This window comes from Staurois parvus, unplaced genomic scaffold (genome assembly GCF_062004578.1).
Source record: "Staurois parvus isolate SC_StPar_1 unplaced genomic scaffold, SC_StPar_1.0 ptg000721l, whole genome shotgun sequence".
Classification (NCBI taxonomy): domain Eukaryota; kingdom Metazoa; phylum Chordata; class Amphibia; order Anura; family Ranidae; genus Staurois; species Staurois parvus.
This window is the reverse complement of record NW_028318517.1, coordinates 3,231,431-3,259,173: the sequence shown is the minus strand read 5'-3', so window position 1 is coordinate 3,259,173 and position 27,743 is coordinate 3,231,431. Positions and strand designations below refer to the sequence as shown.

The 27,743-nt window shown below is 46.6% G+C and overlaps 1 protein-coding gene across 1 annotated transcript in view; it reads left to right on the top strand.

Moving 5' to 3' along the window:
* The first annotated feature begins 11,316 nt into the window (after nt 1–11,316).
* The window catches only part of LOC149445444 (uncharacterized), a 35,068-nt gene continuing 18,641 nt past the window's right edge, over nt 11,317–27,743 (top strand). Inside the window, 3 exon segments of the mRNA XM_089653841.1 lie at nt 11,317–12,492; nt 12,494–13,268; nt 20,210–21,265. Coding sequence (XP_089509967.1) covers nt 12,020–12,492; nt 12,494–13,268; nt 20,210–21,265 — 2,304 coding nt within the window. The 5' untranslated portion in view covers nt 11,317–12,019.

The window sequence follows — 27,743 nt, the reverse complement described above, 5'->3', positions numbered from 1 at the left end:
CTCTCTATGTCTCAGCAGATCTCCTGCAGCCTATTAGCTCCCATTTCCCTCTCTATGTCTCAGCGGATCTCCTGCAGCCTATTAGCACCCATTCCCTCTCTATGTCTCAGTAGATCTCCTGCAGCCTATTAGCACCCATTTCCCTCTCTATGTCTCAGCGGATCTCCTGCAGCCTATTAGCACCCATTTCCATCTCTATGTCTCAGCGGATCTCCTGCAGCCTATTAGCACCCATTTCCCTTTCTATGTCTCAGCAGATCTCCTGCAGCCTATTAGCACCCATTTCCCTCTCTATATCTCAGCGGATCTCCTGCAGCCTATTAGCACCCATTTCCATCTCTATGTCACACATTACAACAAGCAGTCACAAAGGTAAATGTAAAATAAAAGCAGAGAGGGAGAGAAGGCTGATAAAGCAGCTCATCGATGAGAGGTACATAAGAACATACAATGTCAATACAAAACAGTGACATGGCCATCAATCACAAACGATCGGAGCAGACAGATCGGTGTCATAGGTGTCCCGTGGGTCCTGAACTGCCTCCAGCGCAGGGACAGTAGCAGGGTGTAAAGCAGGTAGGTACTCCAACTTTCTCATTTCTGCTCTGACCTTCATCAGTGCCGGTAACATGGGGGACATAGAAGACAGCCAATGCATGGGAATGGTTCTCCTGGCTGCCCTCAGAATGGAGGTGGAAAGTTTCCTCGCACATTTAGAGAGACCCAAAAAGGTAGACCCAACAGAAAGTAAATGGGCTCAAAAGGGACAGGAGCCAGGAAAAGTAACCACAATGGGGTAAGGACCTCCCCCAAAAGGGCGCAATGGACCGGCAATCCCAAAAAATGTGGAAAAGAGTCGCAGTTTCCGTCCCACAACACCAGCAAACAGAAGAAACATTCAGGTTACTATCATGGAGAACCTCAGGGGTCCGATACCAAAACATGGGGGTCTTAGAAGGATTTTCTGTACACATTACACACACAGAAGATTTAGAAGAGGCCTCCCAAATCCTACTCCATTGATCCAACCCAATATCACATTGAAGGAAACGGGACCATTTACACATATAAAGGGGAGAACCAATAGAAAAAGGGCGACATCTACAAGCAATGTATACGTAGCGGAAATGATGTCCCGGTGGTGTGGGCCTTGGATGCAGATATGATCTAAAGGGGTAGGTTGTTCAAGAGTCAGAGAAGAGGCTTTGGAGGCAAAAATGTGTTGTATCTGTAGATAAAATACTGATGGGGTGGAATGCGAGCAGCTTTTTGAATGTCAGGGAAGGATTTAAGGTTGTGAATTACGGGATTGACCAAATGTCACAATTGGAATAGATTAACCTCAGCCCAAGGAGGGACTCGACCAATGGCCAGACTATCTGGGAGACTTGGATTAAAAATGATGTTGGTCAAGGGGGAACACTTAGAGCCTAGGATGAATCCAACCCTACACCTCCTCCATATAGGCAACATAAACTGCATGGGTCCTAATATGAGAGGAGAGGTAGTGAGGGCTGTGACAAAATAAGTCCCCCTCATTCCCTCTTTACACCAAGTCATGGCCAGACATGCACGCCTCTGTTAGCTAGTCGCTGTGGGCGTGTGCATGTGGGTGGGATCTGTGACAGCCTCTGATGACTCCTCTGTCATCCAATAAAGCTGATGGACCTCTGATGTCTTCCTTGTCCTACGATGAAGCTGATGGACCTCTGATGTCTCCCTTGTTCTCTGATGAAGCTGATGGACCTCTGATAACTCCCCTGTCCTCCAATAAAGCTGATGGACCTCTGATGTCTCCCTTGTCCTACGATGAAGCTGATGGACCTCTAATGTCTCCCCTGTCCTCTGATTAGGCTGATAGACCACTGATTTCTCCTCTGTCCTCTGATAAAGCTAATGGACCTCTGATGTCTCCCCTGTCTCCAATGAGGCTGATGGACCTCTGATGTCTCCCCTGTCCTCTGATGAAGCTGATAGACCTTTGATTTCTCCTCTGTCCTCTGATGAAGCTGATAGACCTTTGATTTCTCCTCTGTCCTCTAATGAAGCTGATGGACCTTTGATTTCTCCTCTGTCCTCTTATGAAGCTAATGGTCTCTGATGTCTCCCGTCTCCAATGAGGCTGATGGACCTCTGATGTGTGCCTATCCTCTGATGAAGCTGATGGACCTCTGATGACTCCCCTGTCCTCTGATAAAGCTGATGGACCTCTGATGTCTCCCTTGTTCTACAATGAAGCTGATGGACATTTTGATGTCTCCCCATTCTCAGATGAATCTGATGGACCTCTGACATCTCCCCATCCTCTGATATCCACCAGTCAATGTTCACTGAAGGAAGGGGTATCCAGGAGTGAACATTCACTGAAGGAAGGGGAGATCCATGAACGAATGCTCACTCCAGGAGGGAGAAATCCAGGAGTGAATGTTCACCATGGGAAGTTGAAATCCAGGAGTAAATGTTCAATGAAGGAAGGGGGGATCCAGGAGAGAATGTTCACTAATATCCCACCCCTCTAACTGGCATCACCCCCGTGTCAATCCTAGGTGTGTTAATGGGCCCATGGCAGGGTTGTGTGGGGGGACCTACCTTTACCAGGGTGTGTGGGGAAAACCCCCATTGCTGGGCTATGCAGGGGGACCTACTATTACTTATATGTATGCAGGAATCCACCATAACCTGGGTGTGTGCGGGAGGGCTCACCATTACCAGGGTGTGTGCGCGGGGGAGCACCATTGCTGGGGTGTGTGGGGGAACCCACCATTACAATGGAGTTCAGGGGAGCCAACCATTACAATAGAGTTCGGGGGAGCCAACCATTACTGGGGTATATGGGGACCCACCATTTGTCAATAAGATAACACCGTGTTATCATTAGTTCATTTTGAAGTGGAGTTCCCCTTCATCTTCATACTTCTCCTAATGCTGGATGAGGGTCTGGTATGGATATTAAAGGGGAACCCCACACTTATTTAGTTTTGAAGCAGAGTTTTCCTTTATATTGTTAGACCTCACAGTTGAGCTGAACTTTTACTGCCCCCTATATCTGCAGAGGCAGTGGGCAGTGTCTACACATATCCCAGTAGTGATGGTTGTCTTCGCAGTCACAGCAGGAATTATCCCCAAGATGTCACTTTTGATGGGTGTATCTCCTGCTGAATGTGACCCATTGAAGTGAATGAGGCTGTTCTTTGACCCCAACAAGTGCAGGCAATGCATGTGACTCACAAACTGCACCAAAAACACAAGGCAGGTGCATTTTTGATGTGGTTTGCCATGTTTTCCATTGATTTCAATGGGGAGGTGCATTTTTTGTGTGGCTTTTTTTTTACCACACCAAACCTGCACTAAAAATGTGACAAGCAGGACTTCGAAAAATGCAGCGGCCCCGCATCGGCTGAGTGTGAATCTGGGAGGGAAATGTAATTTGTTGGCAATTTAAAACTCTTCTCTAGATTTGTAAATGTCAGGGACGTGCGATGATTGACACCCCCTTACCCAGATAATGGGGACTTGTAATCTGACAGATTCACACAGGAATTGTTCATTGCTGAAGGAGCCCCGAGAACCCTTTGAAGGACCCCTGGCTGAGAAAGGCTGGACTAGGCAGTCATATATTTCTGTCCCCCTTGGTGGGAGTGGAGGTGACCCCTCTATAAGTGTAGCGATCCCCCCGAAGAGGGTAAGTTTGTTCACTCCAGCACTCCGCCTCCCAACCCCAAGAACTGTCTCAGCCCCAACTGACACCCCTGACAATAGTGAAGTACAAGGACCAATGAAAAGCACACACGGTATAATAAACACAGAGATCAGCTTTACTGTAAGACCTCTATGGGAAGTAATAAACATGAACAACAGGTATACGTTCGGTGAATCAAGAGAACAGCAAATCCTGAGACCGGAAGCAATATAACTCACTTTTACACTCAGGCTGCTTTCAGGGGATTCCAACCGTGAATAACCCCAAGAGCAGAGGAAACACTTACATGGCGCCCTCAAAGTGGGTCTAAACCCCTTTACATAAACTCAGCTCTATGATGTCCAAGCAGGAGGAGAGCAGAAGGATGACTCTCTGTGGTGTCAGACTTCTCCCTTCTAACCCCCGACACCACAAGCCCAATAGGCAAACACTGCGCCCAACTGATGCTTCATAGCTACTTTCCAAGGTAGAGCTATTCCCTCCCACACCATGCAATATAGAGGCCTGAATACGCATGCGCGTGCCCGTATGGCACCAGTAACTTCAGTCTCTTGGTAACAGGATGAATGTTGGGGTCTTCAGCGAGACACTTTCATTGGTGCACTTACACTCCTATGGTAAAGTATCATTGTAATCCCGTGGCAGGATTTGTATAGCAAAGCAAACACTGTGTCTGTATAGCAGAGCCATCTACACAACCCAGTGCCTGGTGAGTATGGGAGAAGTGTCATGTCTCTGTGTGCCGTGTTCCTGTCATCTGCCAGGGGGCAAAATCCCTCTCACCAGATCCTGGGACTAAGGCCCAAACCATGGTCCTGGAAATGACCGGCTCCTGTGGTCACCTCACGATGAGCCCTTCACACTGTCGGTGTAGGCACTGTACTGTAGGCCACATCTCTCAGGTTGGATGTTCCCTGACTGATGCAGATACCTAAACATGGAGTGAACTGACCCTGAGCACTTCTCTGCCAGGTCCAGACTGTCTCCTGCCACATGCAGACTGCCTCCCCTCAGGAAAAACAAGATGGAGTCCTTCACTCTGCTCTCACTAAGCATGCTGGTCTCTGTAGTTCCATCCCTCATATCAGCCTATCAGGCCATTTCTGTTCAGGACTGCATATCCCACAATGCTTTGCAGCTGCACCTCCTGCTTGAGAAAGTCCCTGTCATTGGCTCCTTTAATACCTCTTCTGATTGGCTCTCTCTGTATTACAGTCTGAGAGGAGAAGGGAGGGGCTGAAATCCCTGACTGCCTTGTGTGTATCCAGTGCCAGTGTCAGATTTCACAGGAGATGCCAGTCAGCAGGTTACAGCAGTCACAGATAGGAGTCATTTCCTCCCCTACACAAGGATCTACAGTCCATACACACCCAGCACAAGGCCGGGGTCACACTACCAGACGCTTCTCGGGGCTGCAGTTCCTCTGAGCTCCACAAGGTGGGGATCTCACTTCTACCCAGACTGGAAATCTCTATGGAAGACAGGAAGTGATGTCAGGCACAGACAGGAAGTGATGTCAGATACAAACAGGAAGTTTTGGGTGAGAGGTGAGTTGGGAGGAAGCAGAGAGGAGACGTTGGTGGAAGTGGCAGCAGAGGAGGTAATAAGATGTTATTTCCTATTTACACCAAGTAACCCCCCGTCATGTCCATCCTCTTCCTCCATAGTCACGTCCATTCTCTTCCTCATAGTCATGTCCGTCCTCTTCCTCCATAGTCACGTCCGTCCTCTTCCTCCATAGTCACTGTGACGTCTTTTATCTCCAGCAGATGATGATACACACATATATAGTGTGGGAACCCAGATTAACCCCTTCAGGGGCAGAACATTCCCCCACTTCCGGGGCCGGAACATTCTCCTCATTGTGGAGAGGTGTCACCTTTCCCACCAATCACTTTCTCACCTCATCAGTCTATATCAAAGGATTATACCACTTTTATAAATGGCGAGGGATGGAGAATCCTATGACATCACACTGACCTCACAGCTCCTCCCCCAATGTCCCTCCATCCAGAGTCAGAAAATCCTATGACATCACACTGACCTCACAGCTCCTCCTCCCAATGTCCCTCCATCCAGAGTCAAATGTCCCTCCATCCGGAGTCAGAGAATCCTATGACATCACACTGACCTCACAGCTCCTCCCCCCAATGTCCCTCCATCCGGAGTCAGATAATCCTATGACATCACACTGACCTCACAGCCCCTCCCCCCAATGTCCCTCCATCCGGAGTCAGAGAATCCTATGACATCACACTGACCTCACAGCCCCTCCTCCCAATGTCCCTCCATCCGGAGTCAGAGAATCCTATGACATCACACTGACCTCACAGCCCCTCCTCCCAATGTCCCTCCATTTGGCTCCTTTCTTTTTATTCTATGGTCTTAGGATGTGGGGACCCTTGGCCTCCTCATAAGCAAAACAGAACTGTTGGTCCTGCGTTGTGTGTAATGACGTCAGAATTCCTTATACCCTGCATAGTGTGGGGGTCCTGTGGGGGGGAATTATACCTCAGCCTGAAGTGGGGCTTTAATAAAATGGAGACCTGAATGGAGAGGTGAGGAGGATTCTGGGAATATCATTTGATGTGACTATTTGTGTTCAGATGTAGAGTTTTCCTCCTGTGAAGTCTGGAGATCATATGACATCACATTGCCTCCACCTCCCTCCCTGATAGAAGAGAGAAAGAAGAAGAAGATTCTAGAAGTCACCAGAGAGATCACTGAGCTGCTGACAGGAGAGGTGAGCGGTGCCGGGAATTCTGGGACATTCTCCAGTAACAGACAAGGGATGTGTCTGGATGGTGACTGTATCATTGTGTGTGTCAGGTTCCTATAAGGTGTCAGGGTGTCACTGTCTATTTCTCCATGGAGGAGTGGGAGTATTTAGAAGGACACAAGGATCTCTACAAGGACGTCATGATGGACAATCAGCCGCCCCTCACATCACCGGGTAAGAGGAGACTTTATTGTAAAGGAGAGAGCAGTACGGAGGATCCACCTAGATCCCCCATCATCTGATAAACACATAGAAACAATGGATTCAGTCAGTGTGTGTGTTTCCTACAGATGGATCCAGTCATGGGAACCTACCAGAGAGATGTCCCCGTCCTCTGTATTCCCGGGATTCCACACAGGAAGGTCACACCATCCCTCACCATCATCAGGTAGATGATGACAATTATTGGTAGTTGTGATTTATACACAGCATGTTTGTTACAATGAATGTTTTATTATATCTTTCAGAGTGGAATCCTCGATGATTATATTATTGTTGTTAAAGAAGAGTATAAAGAGGAGGATGAGGAGTATGGAGTGATGGAGGAGTTTTCAGAAGGACACAAGGATATGATGGAGCCACCTAATACCAGGAACCCCCCAGAGAGATGTCCCTGTCCTCTGTATTCCCGGGATTCCACACAGGAAGGTCACACCATCCCTCCCCATTACAAGGTTGGTGGGATGGAGAATCTAGAACATGGACTTGTAAAGGTGATGTGTTGATATTTTCTGTGAATTAATATATTTTATAGATGATATGAAAGTTTTAATTGATGTCACAATATTAAAGCTTATATTTTACAGATGTTATTGCTGATCTTTCTCTTGATTTAGAGTGAAGATCTGATAAATATAGAATTTGAGGTGAAAGCAGAAGAAGAAGAGGCGTATGTGAGGGATGATCAGCAGTCTATGGAGGAGGATGGAATAACGGGGACATTTATAGAGGAGGACACTCCTACAGAGATCAGCACAGGTGGGTCATGAACACTAAATCCATTCCTCCACCCATACTGCTCACTGATTGGTCCAGAGTAGGGCGGGGACTGGGTGATATCAGCCTGTAATCCCCTGGTCACTTTCCTGAGCTGTGTTCCCCGTCCTGTATTCCTGGATTTCTCTCGGATAATCTTCCTTCTCTGTGCTGCAGACACAATTTATGTCTCTAGACTGGATTTATGGAGGTTCTGGGGTTCAGCTGGCAGCAAAATGTTGATTTTCACCATAAATGTTACTAGACCTAGACACCTGGGGTGTGAGTCTTGTATCTGCTTCCCCATTAGTGGGTCTAGCAAGTTTACTGAGAGAGCAATGTCCCAGGGTTCCTTGCTCTGTGCTCAGCTGGCTGTTCTGGGTGGAGGGATATGACTGTATAGTCTCAGACCCAAGTCAAGACCCCAGAGTGCAGTCTGACCCTTACACTGTATAATTTATATTGCACATTACATACTCCTGACCCCTGCACTATATACTGTACTACCCTAATATTTGTATCCTATATAAAAAGCTGTACAATACATTATTTTACACCCATTTCCTCCCAGCTGGACATTTTATATCGGATGATGTGATTGGAGCACAGACTTTTACATGGTGATAATAATGTGATAACATCCTACAACTTTGGACCCTTAAACAGAAAGTGATAATGAGGGAGGAGTCAATACCCCAATGATGGTGGTCTTCAGGATCAGTCCAGTCTTCATCTTGGTTGTTCTCCCCCCCATCCTCACTCATGTGCCATGAGTCACTGCAATTTTATATTATTTTATTTATTTCAGGTACTTTATATAGTGCAATCAATTTACGCAGCGCTTTACATTCACATCGGTCCAAAACCCTCAAGGGGTGTACAATCTATGGTCCCTAACTTACATTCATACATACACATACTAAGGAACAATTTAGACAGGAGCCAATTAACCTACCAGCATGTCTTTGGAGTGTGGGAGGAAACCGGAGTACCCGGAGGAAACCCATGCAGGCACAGGGAGAACATGTAAACTACAGGCAGGTGGTGCCATGGTTGGGATTTGAACCGGCGACACTAGTACTGCCAGGCAGAAGTGCTAACCACTGAGCCACTGTGCTGCCCTAATTCTTATGCAGCACAACTCCCATAGACTTCAATGTAAAGTCACCAGTACGTTGTGTTTTTCTTAATTGCTGCACATTTTCTGCTACTTCTGAAGCATGATGTGTTTTGTTTTTTTTTAACCCTGACCTCTTCTCCCTGGTCATCCTTGCTTTCTAAAAACGTTCTCCCTAGTATATCCCATTCTCACCTGAATGTAGCATAAACACATATTCCCATTTATTTTTTGTGTGTGTTTTTTATGTGTAATCTGGGCTGTTCCTCCTTAGCAGAAAAGTCTAATAAATCCTCAGTCTCTGGAATTGCTGAAAATCCAGGGCACCGGCTTGCAGCACTTCGGTGGGTAACTCATAATCCATCCCATCCATGGGTGTTGGCCATACTGATGAGCAGTCTTTTATATGCTTGTTCCACCCCCCATTCCTGAAGGCCTAGAAACTCCATATCTTCCTGTGCCCAGCGCACTTCTGAGATGTTCAGCATGTAGTCCCTGTAATCCATGATTTCCTCCAAATGCCATTCCAGATCATTCCTGAAGTCAGGATCCTGTGACAGCCTCCAGTACAACAGCCCCAAGCCATCATAGCCAAAGCCTTCCATCAGGCTGTTGTCTTCTGTCCGAGGGCACCCCTGGGCTACATGCCAGCGGAAGGCTCTGAAGCTCTCAATCAGCAGCATTTCTGCTTGGACCAGCCTTCTTAACCCAACTGTCCACTCCTTGTGCAGCTGTTCACCCAATAACAGCACCCGCACTTCATACTGCGACCAGTACCTGTGCTGGATGGAGAGGAGACTTACCTTGGCAGCGCTGCTCTCAGTCTAGCTCTTCCTTCCACAGCTGCCAGCGGACAGAGTCATCTCATCCCTGCAGGACCTGCACTGGCACCGGTCCTCTGTGCTGCATCCGCATCTCTTGCACCCTCCTTACGTATTCCTCTTCCATGGCGGCTGGTGTCCATACCTCTCCTCTTCTGCTAACCGGACCTCAGATCCCAGTGGTGGTTTGGATGTCCCAGACTGCAGGAAACATCCCACTGCTTGTCACTAAATGTGACGGAATGCCTATCACCCCAAATGGGTGATTCCATCATAGAACCACTTCCTCACCTCCAGGACATAGGCCCAAGGTATTGTAGCCGGGCATTGCACCCAAGACTAGACGAGACTAGCTTAGATGTCAAACAAGAACGACTTTACTGAACAGAAATACAGTTTTTATACACTCCAGAAATAGGGGCAGTGCCACCAAATATTATCTATCAGGATAAACATCCCACACTGGTTAGATAACGAGGTGAAGCTGACATCGGTCTAATCCTATCACGTGGGCACCTCCAGAAGGACCTCCATCAGGATAAACATCCCACACTGGTTAGATAACGAGGTGAAGCTGACATCGGTCTAATCCTATCACGTAGGCACCTCCAGAAGGACCTCCATCAGGATAAACATCCCACACTGGTTAGATAACGAGGTGAAGCTGACATCGGTCTAATCCTATCATGTAGGCACCTCCAGAAGGACCTGCATCAGGATAAACATCCCACACTGGTTAGATAACGAGGTGAAGCTGACATCGGTCTAATCCTATCATGTAGGCACCTCCAGAAGGACCTCCATCAGGATAAACATCTCACACTGGTTAGATAACGAGGTGAAGCTGACATCGGTCTAATCCTATCATGTAGGCACCTCCAGAAGGACCTCCATCAGGATAAACATCCCACACTGGTTAGATAACGAGGTGAAGCTGACATCGGTCTAATCCTATCACGTAGGCACCTCCAGAAGGACCTCCATCAGGATAAACATCCCACACTGGTTAGATAACGAGGTGAAGCTGACATCGGTCTAATCCTATCACGTAGGCACCTCCAGAAGGACCTCCATCAGGATAAACATCCCACACTGGTTAGATAACGAGGTGAGGCTGACATCGGTCTAATCCTATCACGTAGGCACCTCCAGAAGGACTTCCATCAGGATAAACATCCCACACTGGTTAGATAACGAGGTGAAGCTGACATCGGTCTAATCCTATCATGTGGGCACCTCCAGAAGGACCTCCATCAGGATAAACATCCCACACTGGTTAGATAACCAGGTGAAGCTGACATCGGTCTAATCCTATCATGTAGGCACCTCCAGAAAGACCTCCATCAGGATAAACATCCCACACTGGTTAGATAACGAGGTGAAGCTGACATCGGTCTAATCCTATCACGTGGGCACCTCCAGAAGGACCTCCATCAGGATAAACATCCCACACTGGTTAGATAACGAGGTGAAGCTGACATCGGTCTAATCCTATCACGTGGGCACCTCCAGAAGGACCTCCATCAGGATAAACATCCCACACTGGTTAGATAACGAGGTGAAGCTGACATCGGTCTAATCCTATCACGTGGGCACCTCCAGAAGGACCTCCATCAGGATAAACATCTCACACTGGTTAGATAACGAGGTGAAGCTGACATCGGTCTAATCCTATCACGTGGGCACCTCCAGAAGGACCTCCATCAGGATAAACATCCCACACTGGTTAGATAACGAGGTGAAGCTGACATCGGTCTAACCCTATCACGTGGGCACCTCCAGAAGGACCTCCATCAGGATAAACATCCCACACTGGTTAGATAACGAGGTGAAGCTGACATCGGTCTAATCCTTTCACGTAGGCACCTCCAGAAGGACCTCCATCAGGGTAAACATCCCACGCTGGTTAGATAAGGAGGTGAAGCTGACATCGGTCTAATCCTATCATGTAGGCACCTCCAGAAGGACTTCCCAACAGACAAACAATAGGTGACTCCATTAACAATGCACACCTAGGAGGCACACAATGGGAGAAAGACACATCACACCTTAATAAACAGATTCCAACAAGAGTCCTCAGCATCAGGTTGTTTTACTGATTATATCAACATCTTCTTAGAGTCTCTGAGTCTAGGAAGGAGGGGGATTGAAAACAGTCAATTCTAGTTTGGGGACAGGGACCCCAAATCTGTATGTTGGTCCTCCAGTTCTCAGAGTCTGTGTGTTTTGGGGAGATATGGACTTGAGTCCCAAGTAAGCTACTCCAAAGGTCCCCCCAGGCACACACCAAAGAATAGAGCCCCCTCAGACACCAGGGCCATGGTCAGTAGGCAAGAGGCCAGCCTGTAGTCCCCTCCAAAAGCCCATGTCCCGGTTGGGTCTGTCACAGTGGGAACTTACATTTCGGCTATGCTCAGGTGTGAATGGAATGTGCTTGGGACTTTATAATCCCTTCGATGTTTGCTTTGAAGTAGCATCATGTTTCTGGAAAGTCGTGTACAAAGTCATGATGGAAGTCACCCATCTAGACCAAGCTGCCTGATGTGGGCGGAGTCCTGTTTGGGGAAACCAATCAGCTTCTGTCTAGTAATCCTCTTTGTCTTTGTATTTTAGTCCATGGCCGGGAGATGAGGAAAACCTCAGAGGATTGTCTCACTTTGTCTCCAGAATGGAAAGTAGAAGATGAGGACATCATACAGTATATTCTAGGAGAAAACCCGCCTCCCTCCAATGTCCATCCGGCCCCACCCAGTGTAGATGGACCATCGGATTCCTCGTATCCTGAGGAACCTCAGACTATGCGGGACCGGGCCGGCCTTCCAACAGGGAAGAGCTTCTCCTGTACTGAGTGTGGAAAAGGTTTCCGTTCTAAATATGGTCTTAATGTCCATATAAGATCTCACACAGGTGAGAAGCCGTATTCCTGTCCTAAGTGCGGGAAATGTTTTTTAAGGAAGTCCCAACTTTACAGACATCAGAGGTTTCACACAGGTGAGAAGCCATATTCCTGTTCTGAGTGTGGGAAATGTTTTGTACTAAAATCAGATGTTGTCACCCATCAAAGGCGTCACACGGGGGAAAAACCGCACTCCTGTCCTGACTGGGAAATGTTTTTTAAGAAAGTTCCAACTTTACAGACATCAGAGGTTTCACAAGGGGGAGAAGCCGTATTCCTGTTCTGTGTGCGGGAAATGTTTTGTAGTAAAATCAGATCTTGTCACACATGAAAGGATTCACAAGGGGGAAAAACCATACGCCTGTCCTGAGTGCGGGAAATGTTTTTCAGACAAGTCCTTTTATCACAAACATCAGAGATCTCACACAGGAGAAAAGCCATATTCCTGTCCTGAGTGCGGGAAATGTTTTTCATGGAAGTCCAGTCTGAACAGACATCAGAGATATCACACGGTTGAGAAGCCGTATTCCTGTCCTAAGTGCAAGAAATGTTTTTTAGACACTTCAGATTTTTACACACATCAGCGATCTCACAAAGGGGAGAAGCCACTTTCCTGTTCTGAGTGTGGGAAATGTTTTTCATTTAAGTCCCATCTTGACACACATCAGAGATCTCACTCAGGAGAGAAGCCGTATTCCTGTCCTGAGTGTGGGAAATGTTTTTCAGACAAGTCCAATCTTTACAGACATCAGAGGTCTCACACAGGGGAAAAGCCATATTCCTGTCCTGAGTGCGGGAAAAGTTTTTTACAGAAGTCTGATCTTTACAAACATCGGAAATTGCACACAGGGGAGAAACCGTATTCCTGTCCTGAGTGCGGGAAATGTTTTTCACAGAAGTCCTATCTTTCTGGACATCAGAGATCTCACAAGGGGAAGAAGCCGCGTTCCGGACATGAGTGAGGGAAATGTTTCTCACTGAAGTCCTGTCTTCCTGTACATCAGGGGTCCCACACAACCTGGAGGTGTATTAGTGCCTTGAGTGTGGGAAATGTTTTCTAGATGAATGTTGCTGGACATCCCAGCTATCATGTGGGGAAGAAGCACACCCTGATATACACCTCAGATATACTCCATGGCTGATCATCATGGAAGAAACAGTTCATAAGGAGATCAGAGGTCCCCAAAGACATGGATGAAGTGTGGGACCGGGTCGGCCATTGATGGCAGAAGAAGAATAACAATGGAGTCCTGACCTGTCATTGGCTGAGTATATTTTGTGGTGGGAGATTTTGCATTCTATTTGTAAAAAATATTTAATTGAACAGATGTGACCGGCATTCGCCCAGCTGTGATGAATATTGGATGTATTTTATCTCTTAGATTGTAAGCTCCCAGGATCAGGGCCCTCCTATCCCTCTTGTATTGATCTGTATTGTTGCTGTATTGTCTCCTGTTATATTGTAAAGTGCTGAGCAAACTGTTGGCGCCATAAATCCTGTATAATAATAATAATTTCATACTCTGATTTATTCCAGCTAGTGGCCAGAATGCAGTTTTGTTTTATTTTTACTCTGAGTTCATTTTAGGAAAAATCCCCCATTTTGGTCACTAGATGGAGCTGATGATCATAAGAAATCACTGTGTTAAAGTATGTCCAGAATTTGTCATGGCGGATGAATGATCATCACGTTTGTCCAACAAATGTTCTTTAGGTAGTTAGTTTTTTTCTTCAGGCACGGTGTCATACTAATCCCTGAGATCATACTCCTGCAGGTATGAGTACATCAGACATAGAAGAACAAAAGTCCAATAAACCAACAATATTCAACCAGTCATTGATTTAATATGGAAAATACCACATTTGGCCTGTAGATGGCGCTATGTTTTTTAGCAATACTCTCTATCTAGTGGCACATGTGGTATTTTCCATTTTAAATCAATGGAGATCATTCGACCAGCAAATATCCTAATAACAGCCATCATTCCCCCAGTCACACAGAAGGAATGGACACGCACTCTTGCCAGATAAATTGTTATGACATCTTTTATGAATGGACCCCTAAATGTAAAGTGATTCTTTTTATTTTTTTATTGCATTTTACAAAATGTAATTGTTCATCAAAATTGAAAAAAAGACCATGAAGGAAAAATAAAAGTAATTAAAAAAATAAACTCCTCCATTGTGTTGATGATCAATGACCAGCAGGGTGATGAAGAGAAGACTCCGGCCTGCAATGTGCACTCATCTTACTTGGACAGCAGACATATTATAGTAATGTACAACCAAGACAGCCAACAAAGTGCTGAACGTAACAACATCTGTATATTCAACCGAGATATAAAGGAAGAGGTGACAAAAGGAGGTTCAGATCCATTCACACCACAAACCAATGCAGTCACCAGTCATTCCAAGGGAGATCAGGTGACCTGATGATGATGATGATGATTCCTGTGTCCTCTGGAATGCCCGCTCTGTCTGTAACAAACTCACCTCTGTCCATGACCTTTTTATCACAAACTCCTTTAACTTGCTTGCAGTTACAGAAACCTGACTTCATGAATCTGACTCTCCCTCTCCTGCTGCCCCTTCCCATGGTGGTCTCCTCTGGACTCTCTCTCCCAGGCCTAGTGGACGGAAAGGAGGTGGAGTAGGAATCCTCCTATCCCCTCAAAGCACTTTTCAGGTCCTCCATTCACCTCCCTCTCTGTCCCTCTCCTCATTTGAAGTTCACTGTATTTGTCTGTTCTCTCCAGTTTCTTTAAGAATTGCTGTGATCTCTCGTCCTCCTGGACCGATATCCAGCTTCCTTGATGACTTCCCTGCCAGGCTGCCTTACTTTCTCTCTTCTGAAATTCCCACAATCATTCTTGGTGACATCAACATCCCTGTTAATTGTAACACTCCTGCTACCTCTAAACTTCTGAGCCTAACCACTTCTTTTGACCTAAAACAATGGACGCATGCTTCTACTCACTCCAATGGTAACTGCCTCCACCTTGTATTCTCCTACCTATGCACTCCTTGCAACTTCACCAACTTTCCTCTTCCTCTCTCTGATCCCTTATTAGCTTCACTTTCTCCTTGGCTTCCTCCTCCTTGTCTTCCAACTACCAGTTACCCGTAGAAACCTTCGTTATCTTAACCCTTCACTTCTTTTTTTGGCAACAGATTGTCTCTATGACAAAATCTCAGTCATGTCCTGCCACAACATGGCCACTTCTGTATACAATAGTTCACTGTCATCCACCGTGGACACATTGGCCCCCCTCACTACACACAGAATTAGGCCCCGACTGCTACAGCCCTGGCAAACAAGCAATACCAGATGCCTCAAAACACGTAGCCGTGCTCCTGAGCTTTTATGGCGTAAGACTAGGACCCAGCAAGACTTCGACCAATATAAATCTGCCCTTCAAAAATACAATTCTTCTCTATCCTGGGAATATCTGTGGTTTGTGCTGTCTCGCTGGGGTTTTGGGGATTCTATTCTCTCATGGATTCAAGCCTTGTATTCCTTTCCTTCGGCTTCCGTTAAATACGCTGGATATTTCTCGGATCCCTTTCCTGTTGGGCGAGGGACGAGGCAGGGCTGCCCACTGTCCCCGGCACTCTTTGTCCTGGCGCTTGAGCCACTGGCTTTAGCGCTCCGGACCGACTGCAATGTATCGGGGGTTCCATACGCGGGACAGGAGTTTAAGCTGAGCCTCTTTGCGGACGATGCCCTCTTGACCCTTACTAATCCTCTGACGACGCTTCCTAATTTGCAACGGGTTCTTGAGCGCTTTTCCTTGATCTCGGGTCTACGTATTAATTTGGATAAAACCGTTGCTCTCAATATTACTTTGGCTTCAGATTTGGTTTCACGCCTACAATCCCATTTCCCTTACCGGTGGGCTTCCTCTTCTCTTGAATACTTGGGCATTCGCTTGACCCCACCTATGACTCCCTTTTTGCTGCAAATTATTATCCTTTGCTTAGCTCCTTATCTTCTCTTATGCATTCCTGGCAATTTCCGCACCTGTCTTGGATAGGACGGGTTCACTCAGTGAAAATGACCATCTTGCCGAAATTGTTATATTATTTTCGCACCCTCCCAGTGCGGGTTCCCCCTCATTTTCTTCGGTTGCTTCAGGCGAAGTTTATGCGTTTTATCTGGGCCAATAAGCATCCCAGAGTTTCTAGAAATACGCTCTTTGCTCATAGACTCCAAGGTGGTCTTGGGGTACCCAATGTAACTAAGTATTATCAGGCGAGCCAAATTGCCCCGCTGTCTATGTTGCACGCTTCCTCCGACGTTCCTCTCTGGGTCCTGCTGGAACTACCTAATTGTGCCCCTATCGCACTATCGACACTTCTATGGCTTCCCCCTGCCCTGCGCCCTACGGTGCTGAGTCCGATGTTGCTCCATGGCCTACGAGTCTGGGACTCGGTACGTTACTCCAGTGGTCTGATGTCGCCTTTCTTGCCCTTGCTTCCAATCGTTAATAATCCTCTTTTCCCGCCGGGTCTAGATCACCCGAGGGCATTTTCTTGGTGGGTGGCTCATGGTTTCTCACAGGTGCAACACTTTTTGATTTTTCGGTCCTTTCCCACCTGGAATGTCCTCCGGGAGTCTCGGGATGTTCCCCCAGCGGAATTTTTTCGGTACCTTCAATTGCGGCACTGGCTGCTCTCGCTGAGGGCCACTTCTGCTTTCCCATATCAGAAATCTGCCTTTGAACGGCTTTGCCAACAGCGTCCGGGCGCCCCGGGCCTTATCTCCCTTCTTTACGCAGCCTTGAACAGATGCTCGTCGCACACTTCTCTTTCATATGTAGTTCAGTGGGAACGCGACCTGGGAGTGGCTGTGGATCCGGAGGACTGGCATAAAGCCTGGTCACTCATAGCTAAATGTTCGTTTAATACGACCACGCTGGAAGCAGCCTATAAGGTATTGTTTCGTTGGTATTGGGTGCTGGCTCGTTTGGCCCAGGCTAACCCTGCCTGTAGTGATCGATGTTTTCGGGGTTGTGGCCATCGTGGCGATGTACTGCATATCTGGTGGTCATGCCCGAGGTTGGTTCGTTTTTGGTCTCGTGTGTTTGGCCTCCTTTTCACTTTGTTTCATCTCTCCATACGCCGGGATGCTCGGTATGCTTTGCTTCATTGCCCCATACCGGGCCTCTTGGCTCGTCAGCAGCGGTTGGCTTCCTATTTGTTTTTATCGGCCACTAGGACAATTGCCCAGGCCTGGAAGAGTCCGTTTGTACTTTTTCAGGGGGTGCGGGATTGTATGACTACTATGATGCTCAATGAACAGATGTCGAGTATATGCAACGACTCTCAACATAAATTTTTGACAATATGGGAGCCGTGGTTGCAATATGCCTTTCCCACGCTCCCCCCTGCCAGTGTAGGGAGGTGAAGGAGTTTTGTATTGGCGCTCATGGACCCTTGCTCTTTGGTGTGTGTTTTTTTTTGTTTTTTTTTTTGTTTGTTTTTTTTCTCTTTCTTTCTTCTCTGCTTTTCTGTTTGTTTTGATGTGACAGTGGACAGCTGTCTTTAGGTGCGATAATCTGGGTTTCACTGATGTTATTGTAACCTATGTGCCACTGATAGCCCCTGCGCGGGCATACGTTTTGCCTTATTGGAATTAGAGCGTTGTCTGCTCTATTATGCATTTTCTATCGGTGCAATTGATAGCCCCTGCGTGGGCGTGTTTTGTTGCCTCTGTTGCCTCTGTTTTATACTGTTTAAAATTAATAAAAACCATTGAAATACAAAAATACAATTCTTGTCTCCACACTGCCAAACAGACCTAGTTTATCACTCTCATTAACACCCTCTCATGCAATCCCCATCAACTCTTTTCTACCTTTAACTCTCTGCTTTGTCCTTCTCTACCTCCACCCACTAACTCACTCACTGCCCAGGAGATCGCTAATCACTTCAAAAATAAGAATGATACAATTTGTGATGAGATCTCCACTGTACAGATATCTCACCCTACACTCCTGGTCCACCAGACATCTCCCTCACCCTACACTCCTTGTCCACCAGACATCTCCCTCACCCTACACTCCTTGTCCACCAGACATCTTCCTCACCCTACACTCCTTGTCCACCAGACATCTCCCTCACCCTACACTCCTTGTCCACCAGACATCTCCCTTACCCTACACTCCTTGTCCACCAGACATCTCCCTCACCCTACACTCCTTGTCCACCTGCACAATCTATACTTCCCTTGTTTTAACCCAGCTACTATAGAGGAGGTTGGTAAACTGTTTTCTAAAGCCCACCTAACCACCTGCCCCCTGGACCCTGTTCCCTCGTGAATACTACGGTCACCCTCTGGCTCTATCCTTCATTCTTTAACTCATATCTTCAATCTCTCCCTTTCTACTGGCATCTTCCTCAACTCTCTAAAACATGCGCTAGTCACCTCCATACTTAAAAAAGCCTCACTGGACCTCACCATTCTTGGTAACCTAAGACCCATCTCCTTACTCCCTTTTGCCCCCAAACTCCTTGAACGTCTAGTCTACAACCGACTGGGCTGCCACCTTATTGAATATAACCTTCTGGATCCCCTTCAGTCTGGATTTCACCCATAACACTCCACATAAACTGCTCTCCTAAAACTCACAAACGACTTACTAACCACTAAAACCAAATAATATTTCATCATAAGTCTTGGCCAAAATTGATTCCGTTACCTTTTTAGTAAAAAAAAGACCCAAATTAGTTTATAACCAAAAATTATAACTTTTAAACATTTTTTTTTACATTTTTAAATTATTATTTATGGGTTTTTTTTACCTACTGTCACCCTAGTATTACAGCGTCACCATGGTGACACTGTACTACTTGTGGGGGATAATGAAGATTTTTTTTTTTACACTGATTATTTTACACCCATAAAGGCTGTAAAAGCAATCATTTCTCCTTCACTCTGGCTGCATTCTTGCAGCCATTGATAAATACTGTGTGAGCTGTGATTGGTCACAGCTTGTCACATGGTACAAGGCTGTTGTGAATAGCCCTGTACTATGTGACCTCTGTGATCATTCACAGATTTCACACATAGTAAGCAATGATGTCAGAAGTGACATCTTGCTTACTACTCTGCATGTGGTCACTGATTGGCCAATCAGTGATCACATGATTGGCACCTCACACAGAGGTCCCATACGACGATCGGTGTTCCACTGTGTCTGGAGGACACAGCGGGCACCGGATCGCGTTGCTGCGTGCTCCCAGGGAGCGCGAACAAGCAGGGGGCGGGGAGGCTGTTTATAAACAGCCAGCTGCCCCTGCACTGCCTGTTCTGTCTCTCCAATCTAAGCATTGATAGTGTGATCTCTGTAACTTAAAGTTGTGATGAGATAGCTATAACTTCAACCTCAGCTGGATACCACAGTCAGTGACTCAATCAATAAGACATCTTGTAGATCTTGTGAAGTTTATTCCATAAACTGAGAGAATCTTACAACAATGAACATTCGATAGGTCAAAAGATCATAATGTTTCCTGCTCCATGACATGAGGCTAGAGCTGCAATGCATTCCTGGGAAAAGGGGGAGGGCTATCTATACAACATTAACTAAACCAAAGGAAAGGAAGGAGCAGAGAAAAAATATAGAAAACACTTAAAGGCATATGACAGTCATGTGAAACATGACACTGCCACCATCTGGCTGTTTATATACAACGGCCGGATGGGAGGTGGTTAAGAATCTAGATCACATTTCTGAGGAGTTCTCTGACTGTAAAGGGATAAAATCAACTTTAGAAATGAGAATGTGAAAAGCTGAGCATTGCGAATACCCATCTCCAGCATGAGGTAGATGTCCAGAACCGCACATATCAGCAATTGGTACCGTAGACACAGGAGCTAAAAGCCAGCAGTACAAGGGTTACTCCTTCTACTTGGCAGACTACAAATGTCATTGAACCCTTTAGCAGCTCACACCCAGACCATTCTATGAGCCCTAAAATTGTAATCCCATTAAAATCAGAGGCTTCAGAATCTGAGAGTAACTACAGTGACCCCCCAGATGAGGATGAAATGCCTTCCAGTAGGGAACATTATCTTCCTAAATTAAGACCCATCTCACGTCATAAACACCCCAAAAGTGAGAGAAAATCCCAGAGGCCTGTGTATGATACCACCAAAGTGATACCATTCCTAACAGAAACTGTGGGCCTCTTTACTAAGAAAGGATCTCCTTCTATAATTGATCACACAGAAACCTACGAGGAGGCGATGATGACCCGAAGTTTGAATTCTGACAAACAGAAAACTGAATTTGTCCCATGGGTGTCTCAGCCAAAGCACAGGAATTTCTTGACTTGCCTCAGAGACACGGGTGTAATAAGATGGTCTGAAGTGGTATCAGAAATAAAAGCAGAATTTGGTCCCTACCGCTCAGCTACTGCTGATAAAAGAGACATTTTGACTTTAAAATGTCGGCCAAATCAAAGTCCCCGAGAGTTTTTGTCAGTTCTCAAGAATGCCTACAGCCTGGCTGGAAAAGATCCTGATTATGACAGCCCTGAATGTGTCCAATTGTTTTATGATGCTTTCCCAAATAAAAAAGAAATGATTTTGGCCCGGGATTGTAATCCCAGAAAAACTCTGGATTGGCTACTGACAGAGAGGACCGCCCTCTACGCTGGATTACAGCATGGGGAGGAGTCTCAGGGCAGGAGATTTACAAAGCCCACAGAAAACATAGCTGAGACTCAGATTAAAAAGGATCCCAGAAAGTTTGAATCCCCAAGAAGGAGTTCTGCTGAAGTTGTTGAAGCTCCAGACCTCTCAGTCAGAAGAAGTCTAAACCCAATCTGGATTTCAAGAAGGTCCCCGTCACTGACAACTCAGACAAAAAGCATCAATTTACTAAGCGACAGGAGAAATCAGGGAGGTTATTACCGGAATTACAGGTCCAACCAGAAAAAGGTCCAATCTGGTTCTGAAACAGAAAGTTCTGTCAGATCCCAGACATCCAATTCCAAAACTCCAAACCCAAAAGTCCATTGGAAAAGTAGAAGTAATCTATATGAAGCCTGTAGCAGATGCAGGTCAGTTCAGTGTATTAGCAGAACAAATGGGGAAATAACCAATTTCTTCACTGCTAACACTAAGAATCCTTTTTTAGGGAATCCCAATCCTGCAGAAAATCGTCCTCAGTAGGAAGCAGGAATGAACAGGTTAAAGCATCAAACAATGATAATGCCTGTAATGTCCCGATAAACAAGAGAGCACAAATGAAGCCAAGTGTCTGTATGTCTGAGAAGGATTGAACCTGTCCTATGCCAAAAGGTAAGGGGGGGCAGAATGTTTGTGTTTCTGTATTACAGCCCACAGAATCCTCCACAATCAAAACGTGACAAGCCGTCCAAGGAGCTTCCATGTGAAGAAGAAGGGGGGGTCAGCGGATGAGACAAAGCATAAAGACACCTTCACTTCTCACCCAAGGTACCTCTGCCCATTACAGGACATTGACAAAAGGTATTCCATTGAAGTGGAATGACATCATCATTTACCAAAGATCATGGCTTTATTAGACACGGGGAGCCAAGCAACTATTAGAACTCAGAAAGATTTCCAACAAATCCAAGACTTCTCTTCAGGGAAATATAAAGGTGAAAAGTTTCCCAGCAAAACCTGTGAGTGTATCCGGTACAGCCATGAAGGTATCAGGTACGGCTTGGCTACATTTCATAGTGGGAAATAAAAGAATCTGCCATCCCACACTGCTAGTTGGTTTGCCCTATGACCCCTAATTATTGGTATAGATCTCCTTCAGAGATGAAACCCTGTCATTGATTTTATCAGTGAGGTTATATGGTCACAGGTCAATGTGCCAATTAATTATGAGCACTCCCAATCCTATCACAATCCGTGTAACTGCCACGTGATGGAAGAAAGACCGGACTCTATTGAGGTCCATTTCAGGAACAGCCAAATTCCAGATGTTTCCTTCTTACAGGCAACACCTACCTCCACCTTATGTGGACAGGAGGAGAACACCATATGTGTGTCCCCTGAAAGAGTCAGAGATGTCTGCCTGGAAGGGGACGTTCTATTCACCTCCATAGAGAAGATACTGACTCTACTGGGTTCAGTAATCATACACAATTCCTAGCAAGGATTGTAAAGGTGAATGAGGATGTGTTCTTTCCCTTCAAAGTCAATGACCTGGGAAGTACTAAAAAGGCTAAACTGGCTTTACGCCGGGAAATAGTTACATTAGTAGAGATCTACTAAAACAAATGTCTAATCCTAAAGTAGTCAGGTATCCCAACCCTCAGGATAACTGGATCCATGATCTGGATAATGACTCCAAAAGTCATAATATTATTGCCAAATGCATGTTATCCATTTCAGTTGGGGGTAAAACGGCCAATCATTTATTCCTGGTAATCAATGAGCTCCGGTATCAGATTTACATTGGCAATGATCTAGTGCAACGCTTTGCCATACACACAGATCTGGTAAATTCCACATTGTGGACCAGATTAAAGGGGATCTATGTAAATTATAGATGAACATGAAGCCCTTAAATCATCCCAGATAGTGCCATATGCAGGAAACATATTAGTACCACATGATGTACCTATACAGGTACAAAAAGGACAAAAAGAATCCTGATGCATTTATATGTCTCTCAAATAAGATGCAACAATCAGGAATTTAGGTAAATCCTACACCAATGGTGAATATCCAGCCATTGAAAACCCAAATAATTATTAATAATGGAGCCCCAAATGAAATCTCTTTGCCCCAAAACACTATAATTGGTTTGGCTTTAGATTCTGGATTGTGCCCAAGGTTATTGGACAGTCAGGATACGTCCTGGAGACCAATGCAGACTGGCCTTCACCTTGGATAAAGAACAATATACCTGGACCCGTATGTCTTTAGGTTACATAAACTCCGGCCATGAATTCGCTGGTTCTTACATAAGGCCATGCCTGATGCTGCAGAGAGAGGAAATGTAACATATGTGGATGATATTTTATTGAAAAGTACTTCTGTTGAAAAGCATATCCAAAACATGAGACGTGCTAAATCAGCTGAGAGAGGCAGGTGTTACAACCTCATTACAGAAAGCCCAATGGTGCCGTACCAAAGTCACCTTCCTTGGACATGAAGTGACCTCTGAAGGCCTAAATCCACAAAAGAAGAAAGTGGAGGCTGTTGTGACGGAAGCGTAGGCAGGACAGGACAGACAAAGAAGATGGTAAACACACAAAGCTTTATTGAACTAAGGAAGGCACTCAATCAGGGCAGGAAGGTAGCGTCCAGGTACCCAAAAAGGGGAAGAGAGGGGAGGAGCCCCAAATAATTGTAATACAGCCCACGATAGGGCACTTCGGGTAGCGATGGCCCAAACACTCAGGGGGGCAGTCCAGGTAGCTATAATCTGGGCATGCAATGGGGCAGTTCAGGCAAGGGTAATCCGAGCACACAATAAGGACAGTTTGGGCAAGGGTAAGTTGGGCACACAATAGGGGCAGTTCATGGCACTCCGCAACATGCAGCTTCTAGGGACACTCACAGTAAGTGGCTTGCGGATACTCAGCAGCAGGTGGCTTCTAGGGACACTCACAGTAAGTGGCTTGCAGACACTCAGCAGCAGGCGGCTTCTAGGGACACTCACAGTAAGTGGCTTGCAGACACTCAGCAGCAGGCGGCTTCTAGGGGCACTCACAGTAAGTGGCTTGCAGACACTCAGCAGCAGGCGGCTTCTAGGGACACTCATGGTAGCAGGCTTATGGGGACTCAATGGTGTCTTGGCTGTGGAGTCTGGCCTCAGCACAGCCCCCACACAGCTCTCTAGGCATAACAGCAGGCTCACGGGGACTCAGAGGGGTCTTGGCTGTTGGGTTTGACCTCAGCACAGCCCTCACACAGCTCTCTAGGGACAACATCAGGCTCACGGGGACTCAGCGGGGTTTTGGCTGTGGGGTCTGACCTCAGCACAGCCCTCACACAGCTCTCTAGGGACAACAGCGATCAGCGGAAACTCAGCATCTAGGGAGGGTAATGGAGGGGCTCTCGGACAGTCCCGGGAGGGAGAAATAAGGGGGGGGAGTTTACGGACAGTCCAGGCAGGGGAAACAGGGGTATGGACACTCACAGTTCTGGCCGGGGTTCTTTCTGGCTCCCAGCGGTCGTCAACAGGCAACGACAACCCTCAGTACATGGCAGGTAATACACAAAGCAGGTAGTTCTGACACACAGCAGCAACGGGTAATCCTGGCCCCAGCATATTAGGCAGCGTATTGTGGGGCCCACAGCAGATATTTCTGGCACACAGCAGCAGCGGGTACTCCCAACCCAGCATAGTATGCAGAGTGCCAGCGGGTAATCCTGATCCGGAGTATTAAGCAGAGCAGCAGTGGGTACTCCCAACCCAGAGTATTAGGCAGAGTACCAGTGGGTAATAGTCCTGACCCAGCGTAGTATGCAGAGTGGCAGCAGGTACTTCCGACCCGGAGTATTAGGCAGAGTTGCAGTGGGTACCGGCTGTGGGGGTCTGGCCACAGCTCAGACCCCTCACAGCATCTTGTCCTGAGTGGGGGATGAACACACACCCACCTGGGTCCTGCGCCGGCCTTCTTAAGCGAGCGCAAGACACTTCCTGGTTGCTCTGGCAACGGCCGGTCCAGCGTCGGGTTGCTGGGGCAACGAGGCACGCCCCTTACTCTGGCCGCACTTTTGGGAGCGCAACATTTGTCTCCGGTGGGCGCAGAGCTCAGGAAGCCTCGTGCCCATGCTGCACCCGCCGGGGGGCATGTGGAGACAGGTCGGCGGTACCGCGCTGGATCCCCCGTCGGGTGCTCACTTTCCCCCCATCCTGCGCAGCCTTTCTTTAAAGGGTACATCAGGATGTGAAGAGGTGACAAGAGGTGGGGGGAGAGGTGCCACTTCTCATCCTATGCAGAGGGTGAGGGGACACAGGGGAGACACAGGCACCGGGGGGGGGGGTGGTGGCAGGAGAGGAGCAGGCACTCTGTGACAGATGTGATGAAGTGTAAAACACCTCCCAACATCAGTGACGTGAGATCATTTGTGGGTGTGATGAATTACTCACGTACGTTTATTGATGACTAGGCAGAAATCAGGAAACCTTTATTGACATTACTAAAGAAGAATATACCATGGACATGGGTGGGGCTCAGGAGCGAGCCATGAATGAGCTGACAAGGAAACTCACCCAAGCCCCGTGCCTGGCTTATCCAGAAGGAGGAAAACCCTTCTATCTGGGAACTGGATTCACAAACCTCAGTATCAATGCTGTACTGGATCAAATACAAGACAATCTGAACCAATCATTGCCTATGCCAGTAATTCCCTGTCACCTGTACACATCACATCCAATGACTGTGAGAAAGCATTACTAGCCCCAGTCTGGGCCCTTCACAACTGTAAAAGTTACATTCAGGGTGAGGAAATAATAATATAACTGAACATCAACCTCTGCAATATTTACAAAGTGACAAATCCGAGATGGTAATTGATCACCCAGCAGAATCCCTGCCTGGACATCATCCTCACAAGGATGGCCATTACAAGTCCCATATAAAGGAAATAAAGAGTTGTATCCCGAGGTCCGGCCAACTCCAGGATTGTTCAGCTCCTTCTCATACAGAAGAGCCATTAGATGACTTCTTAGAAGAACAATGATCTTCCCCTTACAAGGCCGATGACGAGGACTACTGTCCATTACTGCCATGTGTATATATTGATGGCTGTGCTTATCACACCCCCATAGACCAGGAAAGACAATGAGTAGCCGGCATTGGAATCACCCGGACAGGACAATTCCCAAATGTATCAGTAGGGGGCAGTATTGGTGCCAAGAGCAGCCAAGTGCTGGAATTCCCAGCTGTATACAGAACTGTTCACATTGCTACAGACCATAATATCAAGGAGTTTGTTGTCGTCACGGATTCCATCTGTGTGTGGAACAGTTTTGTGGAAGATCTGCCGACTTGGAAAGGAAACAACATGTTCCGATGTAATCAATAGAGTATAGGTGAGCGCACAAAACACACAAATGAGCTGCTGGCATAAAAGGACAGAACCCCGAAATCCTCTGCTAAATGGTCAATAGGTATGCAGTGCTAATACAAAGGATCTGGTGAAAACAATGAATAACTGGAGAAAATCCAGTGACAAGAAATATGGTGAATGGATTAAAACCAAAATAAGCACAAATAAATGGATAAATATTCCACTAAAATGTATAAGTGTAAACATAAATAAATAAAGTGCATAAAGTGCAAAAACGTGCTGATGAATCCATATTCCAGTAAACTGGTGACTGGATGAGAATCGAGATGGTGATCGTTAGAACACTTCAAGTATAATAGTGATTCTGGTGACTGGGAAGCAGGAATATTGGAAATAACTCCAGTGCAGGGGTGGACTGACCATTTGGAAACTCGGGCACTGCCCGAGGGCCCGGGGTCAGTAGGGGGCCCCATGAGATGTCCCTGGTACCTTTTTCATAGGCTTTTTTGAGTTTGGATAAGGATACAGGGGCCCCATGATCCCCTATTGCCCGGGGGCCCCATGAGTTGTCAGTCCACCCCTGCTCCAGTGCTCGTGACTTCAGATGGTGATAGATTGGTATGTTCTTGCTCTTACCAGAAGTTATATGCACATGTAACAATACCCTCCAAACAGGACCCTGGTGGTCATCATGGATGTGGTCAGGGCAGAAGGGGGCCCCACTGGCACACACACAGCAGGGGGAGCACTCCAGACATCACTAATGGACCAATCCATTACAGGGAGTGGGGGAGGAACTGCTCCTTAATATCCAATCCAGCCAAGGTGCACCGATACTGTCAGATGTTACTCTTCCACCTTCCACGGCTCAGTAATCAGCCACCACACATGGATATTATAGTGTAGGAACTCTGGAATAGATATGGGCAAAGAATCCAAATATTGATGCCAAAAAATCAAACTTACATATGCAGTGATAAAGATGGCCGCCGGACCAACATGCGGCCTCAGCGACGTGACGTCAGCACGGCATTGCTCCTCCCTTACGTGTTTCATGCAACAACACGTTATCGGAGGGATAGCCTTGCCGCTGACAATGTCCGCTATTTATAGCTCCCACGCGCATGCGCGACGCGGGCACCATTTTGTGGAAGTCCTGCAAGGCAGCCGGACAAAACGGAACCGCTTAGGGAAAACCACTCAGCCCACCAGGGAATGCAATACAAAGGAATGAATAATAAATGCTGAACAATAGGATGATAAATAAAGGACAAAAATAAAAGCGGCTAAAGAAATAAATGACTATACATAACGGCCGCCATTTTATTGAAGGATAACAATATTAATTATAGGGATAATACAGGAGACGCTCTCCATTTTGTTGTAGACCCCTAAAATGATATGGAAGAATGAATGTATATATAAAATAATGAATAATAAT